At 51.5% G+C, this 16677-nt stretch overlaps 1 protein-coding gene and 1 long non-coding RNA gene across 2 annotated transcripts; both read right to left on the bottom strand.

Moving 5' to 3' along the window:
* Positions 1-3739: 3739 nt before the first annotated feature.
* On the bottom strand, positions 3740-6625 carry LOC104544226. The gene is made up of 2 exons (XR_728167.1): positions 6544-6625; positions 3740-4175 (listed from the first exon to the last, which is right to left on the bottom strand). It is a non-coding gene; the product is annotated as an uncharacterized LOC104544226 (long non-coding RNA).
* A 20-nt stretch (positions 6626-6645) lies between these two features.
* Positions 6646-16403, bottom strand: LOC104544228 (mediator of RNA polymerase II transcription subunit 12-like; the record flags this gene model as incomplete). Its single annotated transcript, XM_010189040.1, has 17 exons — positions 6646-6672; positions 6790-6966; positions 9663-9825; positions 10438-10655; positions 10894-10974; positions 11423-11628; positions 11819-11969; positions 12319-12696; positions 13143-13304; positions 13577-13712; positions 14214-14323; positions 14762-14851; positions 15089-15200; positions 15286-15447; positions 15533-15684; positions 15985-16056; positions 16224-16403. Coding segments are annotated over 17 exons (2577 nt in total), but the record flags the coding sequence as incomplete, so codon positions are not given.
* Positions 16404-16677: the final 274 nt, after the last annotated feature.

The following is a 16677-nucleotide window of genomic DNA, read 5'->3' as shown; positions in this document are numbered from 1 at the left end:
GACCGGGAGGGGCTATCACCACCGTCCCGACCAGGGCACCAGCACACCCTGGGGCACCCCGTACCGGGCATTCCCGCACCACCCTGAGCATCCTGCACCGCCCTGGGCATCCTGCACCGCCCTGGGCATCCTGAATCCTGCCCCACTGCACCCTGTACCTGTGCCAGCCCCTCTGCATGAGTCCCCCTCCATCCCCGTGCATGGCCCTGTGCTGCCCCGGTGCACCCCACAGCAGCTGGAGCACCCTATGCCCTCCAGCCCCAGCATCTTTCCCCACGGCCAGGGGAGCTGCCCCTGCCTCTCCCATTGCTCCCATTAGCAGTGCCCAGCTAATTCAGGGAAGGATTCACCAGGTACCAGTATGGAACGTCCCATCCCAAGTGCAGCCCTTCCACCTGTCCACCCCTTGCCATGCACCAGGCGTTGGGCTCAACAGCCACAGCCCCATTAGGCCCCAGCAGAGCTGTACAACAAAGCCCCAGCGCCTCTGTTGTTGCCCTTTCCTCCTGGTACGCTCACTCCCAGTGTGGAGATACCTTCCCCTCCCACACACAGCCTCTCCTCCAGCCTGCCTCTGCCCACGGCAGGACCACCTCTCTGATTCAGTCCTGCCTGATGGGATTACAGAAATCATTTGAAGCAAGGCATGGATTTGGGTCCTGCTGGGTGTGTCTGGTCTCTGCAGCTCTCTGCCATAGCCAGGGCAGCGTCAGCCACGACGCCTGCTCAAAGAGGAGGACGTGCAGTTACCAGCAGACACCTCCATGCTTTCTGATCCAGGCTCGGCCTCCCTCCTGCTGCCAGAGCTGCAACACACACCCTGCCCGGGCTCCAGGGAGCAGCCCCAACTTCCCGTTGAAGATACTTGCGCAGCAGCGTGCGAAGGGCAAGCATTTATTTTGGCTCTTCCGCACACCAGCAGCACACGCGCTGAGCCAGAGAACGTGCAGCTGCAGGGACATCCCCGCACTCCAACACAGGTTGGGCCTCACCTGCCCCAGTGCCTTCTAACTGCTGTTGTAGAGCAGGTTGGGGCTCTCCCGCCCCATTCCCTTTGCAAGGGACTGCTCACTGGTGGACAGCAGCTCGACTGATTTTGTTGCTGGCCTATTACATGCAGGGTGAGCCACACGCGGCCACTCGGTATGGCCTTGAGCAGACAATATGGTCCATCACCCCAGGAGATGGACACACGACCCTGCCCTGTGCCCACCAGGGTTCATCGGTGCTGAGAAGCATCTTGAAAGGGTCCCTGGAGCAGTGCAACAGGCAGAGCTGCAAGCAGGTCTCCCTGGGGGTCTATGGGGCACAACCTGCTCCTGCCCACCCATCGCCCACCATGCCAAGCCTTGTGCAGCCTTGGGCTTCTCTCCCTGCGCTGAGCACACACTGTGCAGCATCACCTGCACACGCTGCCCATGGACCCTGCCCAGGCACCCCTTCGGGCTGGCCAGGGAGCCCAGAACCAAATGCACACACCTCACTCCAGGCCGGTGGCCACAGCAGCACAGCCACGTGTGTGACTCAATGGGCAGGGTGTAATAAAACCCCTCTGGTTGCCTCTGGCTCTGTCACAAGCAGCGTTTAGCTGTGTTTCGGAGAAGGAGCAGAAGGGCTGGAAGCTGTCAGCCTTGCTTAAAACCACCATGGCTCAGCACTAATGTGCAGCACAGCGGCAGTGGCTGTAAGGCACACAGCCAGGCTGGGTAGCGCACAGCTTCCCAAACGTGCCCCATGCCATGGACAGGTTCTCACGCTCCACCATAGCCTCCTAAACCCGCTGAAAACTTCTGGGCAGCCAGAGGGTCCTGTGAGGTCTTGGAGACTGGGTCTGTCACCATGATGGAGCTCTGAAGTCCTGCTTGTCCCATACAGACCCGGCCTGTCAAGCAGCTGGCACAGCTGGGGGGAGCCTCTTAGGGGAGGGAAGAGCAGGGGCAGCCCTATTGCTGGGCCATGCAGGAAGGCAGGGTCCCCTGGCAGCAGGCACCCACAGCCAGGGAGGGACAAGACAGAGTGATCCCTAGGGTGCTTTTGCCAGATCCCTGGGACCCTGAGGAGCACAAAGCAGGAGGTCAGCACCCAACTCCGTGCCCTCCAGCTGCAGCACCCCAGCTCTGCCCCAGCTGCTGTGCAGGCAGCACCCCTGCCTAGAGCTGCCCATGGCTGCGCTGCCTTCTGCTGCAGAGAGCCACCCTCCTCCTACCTCCAGCACAGCGGCAGCGATGCAGAAGGCAGCATCCAGGAAGCTGCGTGGCATAGGCTCAGCTGCCTCCCAGCCCCAGCAGAGGAGGGGGCTGCCGGCCACAGCCACACACATCAGTAAGAGGGGCTTCTTCTGCCCAGAGCTAATGCCCAGCTCCCCCAGGCTGTGCCTCTGCTGGCCTCGGGGCCCTTCCTACCCACACCTCAGGCAGGATGTGGGGGGAGCACAGGGGTTCCTCAGAGCAGGGGCCAGTGAGCACAGCCATGGCTGTGAGCAGGGCTTCTCCATCTGGGGTCACCCAGCAGAGCCCATGGCTCCCCTGGGGCATGAGGGACCAGACAGGGACCATCCAGCCTGATGATCATGGAAAGGGACAAGAGGAGATGCACAGGAGAAGCGGTCCTGCACGCACATCTGTCTATCCTCATTAACAAGGGTGTCCATCTCTGTCAGACCTGGCCACCACCACCTTCCAACTCTCCTGCACCAATGCAGCAGAAGCCTGCTGCAGGGGTGGGGTGAAGGGGGCAGTTTAGGGATGAGCAGGGTGCACGGGGGGTGGTGCCAGGCAGCCCACACAGCTGTGCCCCTGAGATCAGCCACATGCCTGCTTCCCAGGGAGAAATGGGCTCAGCTCCAGTTCTTGGCCCATCAGCCAGCATATGGGGCGCTGCTTAGGGGCATGGATAGCCCCCACACAGCCTGAGCCCCACCATCCCTCCTTCCTCTCCACTCCCTAAGCTTGCCTTCTTGCACTGGCCCACCCTACACAACTGTTTATTTGCCTTTAGATTAAGATCAAGTCCCTGAGAGCTTCACCATACCCCACACAGATGGGACAGAAGGAAGACACTGGTCAAGAAAGCTACCAGAGGGAGCACAGGTCAATGGTCCACAAGCAAACTGCTGAGGGAGAAGAGAAAAAAAAATATAGAAGAAAGGTGCAGGCGACGGCAGTTTCCAGGTTCAACAGACAGCAGGAGTGGAAAGCACTAAGCTAAAGCAGCCTGCTACAGAGAGAGATAAGACTCCATGCTGGCAGGCTGCATTAGCCAGGTCAAAAGTTGAGAATGCTGCGTGTTACCCAGCCAGAGAACGCACTGTGGCTGTCAGGAAGGAGCTAGCACAGGAGCCTTGGTGCTTATCAGCAAAACTGCTGTGAGAAGCAGTGTTGCAAGTGCCCTCGGTCTGCAGCTCCCCCAAGGCTGCTGAGGTACCAGCCTGAGTATCTCAGAAACTGCTGGGGCTGGGACCAGGGGCGTACCCTGCAGTGTAACGGCCTCTTTGCTCCATACCATGTCCTGGTGAACATGCCACAGGCTCCTAGTAAAGCTCTACATCAACACAGAAAACCTACAAAGCTTGCACAAGCCCTTGCAAGCATGTGAGCACCAGCTTACCGAACAGACAGGGAAGAAGGGCTTTCTTTCCCAAATTGTTTAGCTCTTCACAAAAGCCGAAGGTGTAGAGGTGCTAATGGGCTGTACTGGGAAGAGCGCTGAGGAGGAAAGGCAGGCTCTGAGTACACATTCCTTTTGCAAAGTAAGCTCTCTGTATTCATCCGAGAATGTCTGCAGTACAGGGTTCATCTGGTATAAATAAAGTACAAAATTTTACAATGTCTTAATCATTATTTTAACAAAAATACTAAAAACTGAGTAAAAACTGAAACCAAAGTGGGAAGGGAGACTATCAGCCACAAAGGATCTCCATAAACATTTGTAGAAATCAGATAGTAAAAACACTTTCTCTGTACAATAAAACCATCCTCCTGGCATCTCCCTGCGAGATGGGCAGCAGCAACACTGAGGCCACGGGCCCAAGGACAGAGGCTGGGGGCAGCCCCAGTTTGTGGGTCAGGCTGAAGAGGCTGTATTCAGTCCACAGTGATGTCTCCCTCCTGGACCAGGCTGAAGTGCCACAGATCAGTAGCGTCCAAACGGGTTGTTGTTCTGTTGTGTCTGTGTATCTGTTGAGGCCAAGACAGAAGCAGACAGTCACAAGGTCTGGTTCAGAAAAGACATCCCTCTCCCCGTACCACCAGCACAGCATGAGGAGTGTGTTGCAGGCTGTGAGACAAAAAATATGAACTTTATGGCACTCTCTGCTCATTTGTCTGAGCCTTTAGGCAGCAGCACAGTCAGGACCCCATGTTCTTTGAGGAAAAGGCACAAATGTGCCAGTCCTGATCCTGAAACTTCTCCCTTGTGGTGGGATTGGTGCATCATAACAAAGCCCCGAAAGGTGGCAGCTAGCCAGGAGGATGAGTTTATGGATGAATTATTCGATTTTGAAAGAAAATCAGCCCTATAAGATTGCACAACACCTGCAGCCATACAAGCTGCTCAGACAGCTAGCGCTGAACACTCATCCCAAGGCACACCCAGAAACCCATCAGTGAAGGTTTCAGGGTCAACTATCCTGGTTCCCTGTCAGTGCCGCAGTACCAGCGAAGGACGTACCCAACGGACTTCCAGGTGGCACAAAACGGGCATGAAACGTGGTACAGTTATATTCAAGATCCTAATGAACTTCCAAGACTCTAATGAACTTCCAAACTGCTGGGACTGATGTTTTGTGATGCACAGTGCTCACAGTATACTTGGGTACCGTCCAGTCAATACAATTCTGTAGCTTTTTTTCCTGAAATCCCATCAGCACGTTTGACCCCAATCCCGACTAAGTGAAAAGAGAGCGGCGTAACCTGGCTAACCTGCTCTCCTTCTCAACTCTGCTGGACAACAGCACATTCAGAGATCCCCCAGAGCCTCCTAACACAGCCTATCCTGGGCCTCAAGTATTCTTGTTGCCCTCCCACGAGCTGCTCCTCATTTATGTCCTGCTTTCCACTCCATCCAAGACACTACAAATAAGAACTCCAGATGGTTCCTGGTGGAACTGGTGCAAACCCAACGAGGGAGCATGGAAGCTGCATGCTGACACATGGCTGCATTGGACCCACGCATCTGTTCCATATAAAACAGCTCCGTTTGCTGTACAGACAGGATACAAAAATATGGCTAATCTGCTATATTCAGATTCTTATGAGGTCTTCCTACACTTGGATATCCTGGCTGGGATCCTTGCACAGACTTGTAGTTTGTCACTCAGGCTAGTGGGAAACTTAGCACATTAAAACTTGTGGTTTAGGGAGGTGGTTTTTTTTTGTCACAAGGACTAAGAATTTTCCATCAGGGAACAAGTATAAGCACAATTTCCAAGCCCTCACTGCACACGTTATTACATCTAGCACAGTCTCACACTTAATGCACTCCAAAAACACCTGTGCAGTCCATTTCTGGATATTTTCATAGCATGTCTATCATTTTTACGGCAAAGCAGCCAGGGAGGTGACAGTAAAACAGCAGGCCATTCAGAAGGGAACAGCACAGACACTGGGTTCTGTTTCTGGATCCCCAGAGCCAGCAGTTCAATGCAGATTATAGGAATGCAGCGCCAGACTGAATGCCATCTATGCCATTACCCTGTCTGGGGCGGCAGCCGTGGAAGCCCACAGAACACCACAAACACAGCAAGCGCACGGCAACGCTTCCCACAGCACCCTCCCTGCCTCCAATAAATCTTGCCCTGATCATGAGATGAACACAACATCTCTGGGTCATAGGATCACAGAATGGTTTGGGTTGGAAGGGACCTTAGAGATCATTCAGTTCCATGGGCAGGGACACCTCCCACCAGATCTGACTGCTCAAAGCCCCATCCAACCTGGCCTTCCAGGGAAGGGGCACCTACAACTGGGCAACCTGTGCCAGTATCTCACCACCCTCACAGTAAAGAATTTCTTCCTCATATCTAGTCTAAGTCTACCCTCTTCCAGTTTAAAGCCACTCTACCTCGTTCTATCGCTACCTGCCCTTGTGAAAAGTCCCTCCCCAGCTTTCCTGTAGGAACTGGAAGACTGCAATAAGGTCTCCCCAGAACCTTCTCTTCTCCAGGCTACCAAGTGAGTGCCCCAGGATCGCAGCCTCCCTGTCCCCCTCTCAGAGGTCATCTGCAGCAGAGGAAATACCTCTGAATGCTTTAAAGCTGTAGACTGGACCCTTCTGGGAAAGCTGCATCGCAGCTCCAACAAAGGCTCAGCTCCCTTGTCCCTCTGCAGGCAGCAGAAGGAAGGTCGCTCACAAGCTGGCAAGCACTGCCTGCCCTGCTGCTGTGCCCCGTGGGCCAGGAGCTGTTAAGTCCTGATGCCACCTCCCTGCCAGCAGCACTTATGGCCTCAGACAGTCTGGCTTGGCCTTGCTTCTCTACACCAGGGTACCTGCAATAGGAAACAGTGGGAGGAGACTAGGGACAGGATCAAGAACACTGAGGCTTACTGGAAAGTTGCTGTTGAAGCTGTCGAACCAGAGCAGCTGTTTGTTGCTGCTGCTGCGTCTGCTGAAGGCCCTGGCGCTGGAACTGCAAAGAGAGAAACGTAGTTACAGCCACACCACCTGGCTGGCAGCCTTGGCATTCACACAAGCCCACAGAAGCACAGGGGATGGAGAAGGGAGGGATGCAGGTGGAGCACCACTGGATTTGTGCTGGGCTATGACATTCCTCTGTCTCGAGGGAACACTCACAATGGGCTGCTGGGGGGGGAGAGCCTGCATCCCAAGCCCTGGGGGCTGGCCCTGCGCCTGCGGCTGAGGCACTGTGGAGACCTGGGGCTGCTGCTGCGGCTGTGCCTGCGGCGGCTGGGGCTGCTGCTGCTGCTGTTGTTGCTGCTGCTGCTGTTGTTGTTGTTGCTGTTGTTGCTGCTGTTGTTGCTGTTGCTGTGAAGATAAAAAGAAGGGACCATCAGGGAACTGTCTGGGCAAGGCAGACAGCAACAGGGCACAGGAAGGGCTGATGGAACAAGGACGTTCCTGCAGTAACATATCCTCTTACACCATTTTCCTAACAGGTACCTAAATTACCCAGATTTCACCAGGACCATGCCCTAGGCTGAGAAATGGCTAGAAATACAAGGACAATAACAAAGTTCTTCTGCAAGATGAGGTATCGACAGATGCCAGGAAGAGAACTCAGTCTCCTGGTCAGCTGGGGAATGACTAGGAGCAAACAAGATACAAGAATAGAAAACAACCAACAGCTACCTCAAGGAGGTCAGCTGGTTCAACTCTTGCCTCCTGGTTAAGATCAGCAATAATGGCTTCACTGAGTATTTGCCTGACCTGTTCTCAAAAATTTTCCAGAGGTAGCAGCAGAGCTCCTATAACCTCCCTACACAATCCCCTCCAGGTCACAGTTACTCCTACTACTGGAGTTTTCTCTACCCTGAATCTCATATGTTATGATTTAAGGACATTTCTTGTCCTACAGCCACGGGACAAGAACAGATAAGGGGTTTTTTGGCTTCTTTAGAAGACAAAAAAAACGGAGACTCCTCTCTCCTTTTGTCTCTGCCCAACTTGATGTCCAGCGATTTCAGCCTTTTCTTCTCAGTTACATTCCCCAGCTCTTTGATCCGTCTTGCTGCCCTTCTCTGCCACTTATGCCAGCTGGTGCTGCACTTCAGTAAAAGGATGCAGCTAAAACTGGATGCAGGGCTCCAACCTAGATGTTGACAGGAGTAGTTACAGTGAAAAGAATATTCAGCGTGTTGACTTGGAGTCAGAATATACCCAAAGATCAAGTTTTTTTCATTTTTTCTGATTTTCAGATATTTCTCTCATCTTTGAACTCTCTAGATCAACAGAACTTCTAGCAGAAATAGAAAAATACTAATGCTAACATTGAAAAACTCAACATGCACATGTTGTGTACACTGTGCTGTACAGTTCCAATCTGGCTCAAAAGGATAAGGGTTCAAACCCTGAACAGACTCAGAAAACAGCCAAAAATACACTCAGGAGAAGGGACAGTATCTTATGGGAGGAGGTTAGAAAAACCTGACCTATGGAACCTGCGAGCACTCTCCAGGAATACAGCGGGTAAACTTCAGAGAGGAAGAAGAGCCAGTAAACAACAGCACACAGTGGAAAGTAATAACTGGGTACAAGAACGAGTCACAGACACATCAAGGATTCAACTCAAAGGGAGTGAGTTTCTAGAATAGCCTCTTAAATCTCAAACCAGTCTGGCCACTTAGGTTCTTGAAATGGATGCTACAACCTGGGTACACAAGCAAGCAGATGACCGGCTAAAAGAGCCAGGATACTCCTGATTTCAAGTCTTACTTTCTTGCAACAGCTGACTACCAACCCATGCAAGACAAACCAAGAGGCCATCTGTCCTTTCTACAAGCCACTGCACTGTGATGGTCAGCTCAAGCTCCAGGAGTCTGTTCTGCATCTGGTCTGCTTCTGAGAATGCAGGAGGAGTCACAGTAACGGGAGATTCTGAGTACTCCACTTAAAAAGTTTTAAGCAACAAAGAAATGTCAGCTAAAAGCTGAAGGTATACATGAAGTCACTGAGCTAGAAGTACTAGCAGTTTGTCTGAGGCATGTTCTTTTTCTAAATATGAGTGATGGACAACGTGAAAAGAAACCAAGTGAATAGTCAGGCCTAAAATCTGCTGACTTATGCTTCAGGTAGTCTCTCGTCCAGTGCAAGGCAGCAATTCTCAAATCCTGCTGACTGCAGCTCTCTGCTGGAACCAGTGTCTCACTCAGGCCCCTCTCCGAACACAAAGCCTCAGCACTCTATGCCATGTGAAGTCTCTCCATATTCTACAGGTTTGCTAGAGCTTGTCAGAAGGTATGCAATTCACCAATTAATCTAAACTACTTCTGTGTTTCTCTGTCAATTCAGTATATTTCTGCAGCTCCAAGAAACATATTTATAGCTGTATGCAAGTATTTAATATTCATAAGACTGTAATGCAAATCCATGGAATATTTGTGTCCGTTTTCACACGCCTGAACTTCTTCGAACCTGGAGAGCTGGATCTAACAGCTTCCTTTGGATCAGCTTTTCACCATCCACTGTTAAATGTGGAGTACATGGACTGACTCACACCAGATCTCCTGCCATGGGAAACAGCAACCAACGCTTATCTTGATCCTGTGAAAATGCAGATATGCCCCTAAAAATGATCTTGTAAGGAACAACTCTACCTGCCCTTGTGTGGGCAGGGGGATTTTCACTTCGTTTCCAGCTCCTGCAACACTCGTAAGACAGCAAGCTTTCTGCTCACTCTTACCAGCTCAGCTGGAGCAGGAAGAGGTGAAGTGAGGCCACAGAGGACTAAACAGACCTTTACTGCTCCTAACTTCCCTTTAGCTCATGCTGGGTGACTAGAAAAAGGCAGCATAGCAGGTGTCTCCATTGCGAGTGGCCAACTCTAAGGAAGGGAGAACCGTCTAGCGAATTATTGCAGACAGCCCCCAAGAGTTAACATCCTTCCTGGCACAGAGGGGCTGAGCAGAGCGTTGCTGACAAAGAGGTAAGCAGTGCTGGGCAAGCCTCCTCCAGCTCCAGCAGCTTTCCTCCCATCAGCAACCACTCACCCTCAGCATCTGCTGCTGCTGTTGCTGCTGCTGCCTCAGGTACTGCTGCTGCTGCTGGTCAGGCAGTATCTGGCTGGGTCGGATTCCTGTGGGCACTCCTTGTGGACCCAAATGGTTCATCCCACTTATCATGGGGGCCTGTTGTATCGACTGGTGAGGAAACCTGCAAGAGAAAAAGGACAAGCTCATGGAGTAAAACATTAATGGGCAGCCAGCTTCTTTAATCCAAACCTGACTTCTGCCATGGACAGGAGACACAGCCCCAACAGCCCCTTGCAATCCATGCTGCCCCTCTGCAGAAAGGTGAGGGACACCAGGGCCTCTCAAGGTTTTCAACCAACCTGTTTTCCCTAGAAGACCTAAAGTAACTTGGTCCACTGTTTCTGCATGGTTTCCCTGCTGGATTTATGCCTGCTCAGAAGCAGTGGAAATCCCATATCTGGCCCTTTGTTGGTGATCTGCTGGTTAGATTTAAAACCAAAACTATGACTCTCCCAGGTAATTCTTCTCATACTTCCCAATTCCACCTTTCCCTGGCTGGTAATGCTGTCTCCTGCTTCCAACTAGCCTCCCCCAATTTCATCCTGCCTCTCAGTTTCCTCCCAGGGTCAAAATCTGGACAAAGATATTCCCCTGAGTGTGTGAAGGACTCAGACACTGTATAACACAGCATGGAGAACAGGGTTTTCACAGACTGCTGTTAGGGCAGTCTGAGCAAAGCAGGGAAGCCCTTGATGAAATACAGCTTATGAACATTCAGTAGCGTGGGAGGTACCTCTGTGTGTTGCCCAAAGTGTGACCATAGCCAGGGGCCTGCTGGTGTACGTAGCCACTTGGTCTCTGCTGCATCTGTCTAACAGGATCCACCAGGGCAGGATTAGAGCTGGGGTGGGAATTCTGATAGGGCTGGCCAGAATAGGTAGGAGGTACCATCGTGCCTGATTGGGAGGGATGCTGCTGAAGGCCTATGTGGGAGACGTAAGGTGTGTAACCCTGAAATGAAACAAAAAGCCTTTATCAGTCATGGGGTAAGGTACAAAAAATTTGGAACACAGGATATCAGCCTCCTGCAAACACTGTTGCAAGGCTGCTCATCCCTGGGATTCAGATTCATGCTGCCCAATAAACAAGTGAGAAGAGCCAAGAGATTTCAGGATTTAGCAGCAGAAATGAAGATGCTGCCCTGTGCTGGAGCCAGATTCCAGTCCTACCTGCTGTCACTGCCACTTACCTGGGAGGGCTGCAGGGCTCCATAGGATGGGGTTGGAGCCATCTGGCGCACGGGCTGCTGGCCCATTATGCCTTGGCCCTGCTGGAAGGCAACAGAGGAACATTTCTTTTAACATCTCCAACAAGCAGGACACTGCTGCTCTCTTTTCAGACAAGTAGCTTCACTGCTAAACCTATGAGGCTGCTACAAAGCATGCAGATGCTAATGACTTCTGTCTCACCCTGACATGAGACAAATAGGCCCTACCACCCCAGAGGCAGGATGTGCCTCTCTCACTGCCCAACAGCCACAGATGCTTCAGTGCATCCCACTGACAGCCTCCACCAGCTGTAGTGACATGGGCACACAAAGCAGGTGGCAAACACAGCACCGCACCAGAGGAACAGAAAGACACATGAGACAGCATCTTTCCAGAGCAGAAACAGAGACAGGGTTGGAGAGTTCTGGCTAGAAGGGATAACCCCAGCAAACAGCTTGGGCTTGTTGTACCGCAGGGTCCAGCAGCAGTAAGAGCACAGCTCTGACTCACCAACTTTGCTTGAAGCTGCTGCCTCAGTATCTGTCCCTGGGACACTGGAGGCTGCTGCCTGTACACTGCTGGCTTGTAGGAGGGGTCAATACCCATCATGCTCCCCATCCCTGGAGGCAGCACACCACTATAGGGAGGACGACTCTGAACAAGTTTCCCCAGCGGCATGCGTACAGGTCTGTAGGATGTATCCAGCCGAGGGCCACCTGCAAGAGGAAGAGAAACAGGCTGAGTAGTCACACCCTATTGCTGAGCCTTGTGCTCCCAAATGACCGTTCATCACTGTATCCAGACATGACAGGCAAACAGGGAAAAGCACAGGACCATCTCACAGAAGGAGTTCGTACAAGAGGTTCTCAAAGAGGTGCAATATACTCATCTCTCCTGTGCGCTTACCTGCTGGAAGAGGCTGATTCTGGGCATAGAGACCCACTGGTGACTGCCCATATGCCAGCCTTGACATAGTGCTTCCTGACTGGTGATGCAAGAGATCCGTAGGCATACCAACTCCATATGAAACTCCTCGGCTAGGGCCCAACACAAAATCCTGCAAAGGCAAAGAGGGAGTAAGGAAGATCAATGTGCACTAGGAATTCAAGAATCGATGAAGAGTATGAAAGGGTTGCTAGGAGGAAAATGAAAGTTCACAGGAGGAAGCTTGGGATGCTATCTGAGCTGGGCAGGCTCCTTCCCTCCCATCGGGGATTAAGAAAGTGTTTGCTCTGCCCCAGGCTAGAGAGAGCAGCATAGAGCTCCAGCACTCCCAGCTGAGAGGAAACACATCCCATCTTTACCATTATGCCACTCGTAGGCTCCTCATGAAGACTCAAGGGAGTGCTCTGTGACTAGGAGGCACACGGACACAGGGGGTCCATAGCTGTTGGGCAGTCAATTACCTCAGTTTTGCTGGCAGACTGGTTGCGTTTCTTGGTTTTGCTCTGTTTCTTCTTGCGTTCTTCAGTAGAGGTGGCAGGATTGGAACTTGTTTTATCAGCCTTGGCTGGTTCCGCAGCTTTCTTCTCTGGCTCTAAAGCCACAGGTGTAGGAGGCTCTTCCTCTTCAGGGGGCAGTGGCAACGGCTCCAGGTAGTAACTACGGGGCTTGGGTTTCAAGTGTGTGTGGTACAGAAGAAGCCTCTGCTGTTCTTCAAATCTAGACACCTTGCGATCTACCCGGACTGTCCCAAACCATCCCCAGGAGAGGGGGGCTGAGTGCTTTAAGCCCTCAAACAGATCCCAAGGGGAAATCTTCTGCTTTGTAGAGACTTGCAAACCCTTTAAAACAAAAGAAATAAGAACCTCCAAGTCCCTGCTGTTTCTCCTACGAGGGTACAGGAAAATCTATGCTTTCCTTCATCAACAACTGCCAGTTTCCTTCATCCCATCTCTGCCAGACTTCTGCACACTGACACTGCCCAGTAACTCACTGACAAGGATTTTGGATTTCTCTTTTGTCTTTATTGCCATATAAAGCATAAACCGAAGTTTAAATGACTTCTCAGGCCACAGCAGCATGTATTGCTGAGCATTAACACCCAGCTTTGCCCTTTTTGCACATGGTTATGTGCCAGCTTGTCTGTGTGCAGCCAGACGCTTCAAGCTCAGCAGGGAACAAGGTGCTGCATACAGATGCCTCCCAAGCTGTGCAGACTCAAGGCATCAGAGGACAAGGTGACACCTGCACTCAGGAGCCATGATGCAGACAGAAACAGTTCACTTACCTCCTTCTTGAAGATGGAGTCAAAACCAGCTATTTTATTGCCTTTGGTGTCAATGAGGGATCCCTGAGGTTCACAGGTGATAACATCTCGGGTCTGCTTGGGAAGTGGCAGTAGCTGTCGTACCTTCTCCAGGCTGTCAGATTGCCGGTCCCCCAGCTCTTTCTGCACAAGTGGAATAGAGAAGACTTGAAGAATCACTCAGGAAAAATAATTCAAAGCCCACCTCTGCCTCTTCTGGTATCGACCTCCACCCCTGCATTACCTCTCACCTTTGCACCCTTCAGCTCTACAGAGCCATTGGGACCACCCTCATTGCTTCATCTAAACAGCAGCAACAGGACAAGTACCATTCATGAGACACAGGTCAATCTGCATAGTTGGACAACCACAACACAGCACATACTGTTCCCCATACAGGGCCTGGTGTCCCTCACCCTGAGTTTCTTGACAAGATTCATGTACGCCCGCTTGTTCTCCTCCATGCTGCCCTGAGAAATACTGGACATATCAGCAGCCAGGGTGCCGTTGATGAGAACACTCAGCATGTCCAACACGGTAGTGAAGAGCTCACTGTTGGTCAGAGCAGAAAGGTCAAAGTCACCTGAGAAGCAGATATAAAGCCTCTGGCATCATAGTAACACCAAACATTATGAGATGGCCCAGAGTAGTCTACCGTCAGAAGTGCCAAGCACTCTTCAGACTAACCTCCCACACTAATCCCTCTTTTGTTGTGAACACCAGAGGGTGTTTACGCTTGAGTGAAGTGCAGTATCACAGATTAAGACTGGCCTCCTGTCTACCCATTCAGCTTCTCAAAAAAGCAGGACCAGGCTCAGCTCTCCCCTGCCTATCTCTTTGCATCTGGAAAACCAAGTTTGCTCTGGATATGCCAGAGTGCACCTGGATGCTAGGACCTCAGCTGTAGCCTGCTATTACTCTGAAGTCTCTTTTGGCTGTCACTGTACTTCTGACAGATCGCCTAGAGACGGCTAGCTCACATGAGAAAAGGGGTCATGCTAACCACTGCCTCCCTTGGTAAGCGTATGGATCAGAAGTCAGACAGAAAGTTACTTGTTTGACTGCATGTCCACGGTGCCACTGCTGATGATGTCCAGAAGAAGCACAGCCCATTCAGTCGTCTGCTGTGTACTGCGTTGAACTGTGTCAAACATTCCCCCCACCTGGAAGAGAAAAATAGTTTACTTGCAAGGACATCACAAAGAAACACTAATATTTAAGTGGGAAAGGAGCCTAAATGAGAGCAACTTCTGTACTACAACAAGTCCTACTGAGAGCTGAAGGAGACTCTAGTCAGCAGGACAAACCTCAGGTGCAAGTAGTAGTGCCGTGGACTGCAAAAGAATTGAAATGGTAAGGCAAATCTCCAAGATCGAGATCAAAACTGTGGATTTAATCCTTGCAAAATAGAGCAAGGGAGTTTTTCCATGAACCCCATCCCACTCAGGGCTCAAGACCTAGAAGAAGCACAAGTGCCTCTCCTACTTCCTTGCCTCAGGACATACATAGCCTCTCCAGTGCATGCGTGTTCCAAAAAAAGGTAAAAAGGCAGACAACTCTTCACCCCATATGGTTAAGCTCTTTTTTCTGCAACTGCTCACCAAGTTCAGCCGTAGCTTCAGGGCCTCATGCATCAGCTGCTTCGCTTTGCAGTCATCTTGGTACTGATCTTCTCGCCAATTCGTAACAATCTAAGAAGTTTAGAAGAGAGGGCAGACCTTACAAGTTGTACACTCAAGTTTATAGAGAGCAGCTTGTACTGTCCAGTGACTCAGAGACGATCAGCTCGAGCACCCTATACCAACCAGAGTAAGATGTTTGCCTTATGGACCAGACAACACGCCCAAGGACATGCCCAATAGCCTGCCTGCTGGAGAAGCGAGCCCTTGAGCCTGCTGGAAAAGTGAGGGGAGAAGCAAGGCACCTACCTGCTGGACCTGACTGTACAGAGAGGTGAGGAGGCCTTCCCGCTGCTCATCCTGTCCTTTCAAGCATGTTAGCACCAGTGACAGAAATGGCTGCTGGCTCAGGAGGGACATGCTGCAGAGAGAACAGAGACAGAGCTATACTGCCAGGCGGGGGGGTCAACACAAGCAGCATTGCCTGCCCTGTCCCCAGGACTCACCTCTTCTGCTTCTGGCGGTCCCGCTCTTTGCGGGATGATGACCCCAGATGCTGTCCTTTCTCCAGTTCTTCTCCAGCAGCTTTCAGCACATGGCCCTGTACTGACGTTGGAAGCTTGGCAATCAGAGGGGCCACCAGCCACACTCCTGATCTCTCCAGGGAGCTGTGACAACACAGGAGAGAAAAGCAGTTTGCAATCCAACCTATGATTCAGACTTGTCTACCAGGCATGCTGGGACCACACCTACCTGAGGATGGGTTTGGATTTGTTGCTGGCAGGTGTAGTACTTGCTGAGCTACTGATATTGTTGACTCCATTGCCAGTAGAGCTGGTCTCTGCTGATTGCTGGAATACCTCAATGGTGGCCTTTGCTATATTTTCTAACAAGGAGTTCATCTCCTAGAGGTAGAGAAGAAAAAACAGCCAAGTCCTTCTCTGAGAGCAGCCACTGACAGAGCCTGCACATTTCAACACAGCTCGGTACAAACCCAGTTTGTCAACTTCCCCATGGCTGCTGCTCTTCAGGTCTCAGACTCATCTCATCCTTCTCATGCTCAGCTTTCACAGGCCTGACTCCCTCCTTGTTTACTTTTTCCCCTCTTCCCACCTCGGCTAGGCCGCCTCCCCACCACCTCACAAGCAGTCATTTCAACACTGGCAACAACAAACCCTGTAGGGTCCCTCTGAGCAGAAACTCACATTGTTTGCTGTCTGCTTAATCATGAGCTGCAGCTCCAGCGACGACTGCCTCATGGTCCACTGGTCGAGATTCTGCAACACACGCACGCATACTTCATATGAGTCCTTAACTCAGGTCAAACTGCATCAACCCACACCCTCAGCTCTGATCAGGAGCGAGACCCCTTTTGGACAACCCCACTATAACGCTACACTGGGCAATTAATAAGACACTCTTAGGTTCTGCCAGGAGTCTGCACCTGTAAGATGCGTTTAATCCTCTGCCGCTGAGGATTTTCTCCTTCCTCGTTGTCCAGCAGCCGGTGTGGATAACAAATGAGCTGCATCAGCCTCTGGGCCTGTGTGCTGCTCAGGACAGGATCCTGCAAGTCATTGCTGTCTTCACAGAGGGACTTCAGACATCGCTCACCCACCCACTCCTGCAAGACGAAGGCAGAGTCAGCACAGTCAAACTGATGTCTGATTCCAAACCAGCTCCCCTGCTTTCAATCTCAGAGAGATACAGGGAACGCATCAAACTCCTAAAAACCTTATTAGTACACAGTTACGCCTGATAATCATTTCTCTTCACGAACTGTACTGTCCTGATTCAGCAGGCGTCAATCACAGCGCAGCAATCACAACATAGGAAACATCAACTTTGACGAGTCAGCAGTGGTGAAACACAGTAGCTGCTGTTTCTTTTGAGAAAAT

Source organism: Mesitornis unicolor, unplaced genomic scaffold (genome assembly GCF_000695765.1).
Source record: "Mesitornis unicolor isolate BGI_N332 unplaced genomic scaffold, ASM69576v1 scaffold657, whole genome shotgun sequence".
Lineage (NCBI taxonomy): Eukaryota > Metazoa > Chordata > Aves > Mesitornithiformes > Mesitornithidae > Mesitornis > Mesitornis unicolor.
The sequence above is the reverse complement of the archived record's forward strand: the minus strand, read 5'-3'. Positions and strand labels throughout refer to the sequence as shown.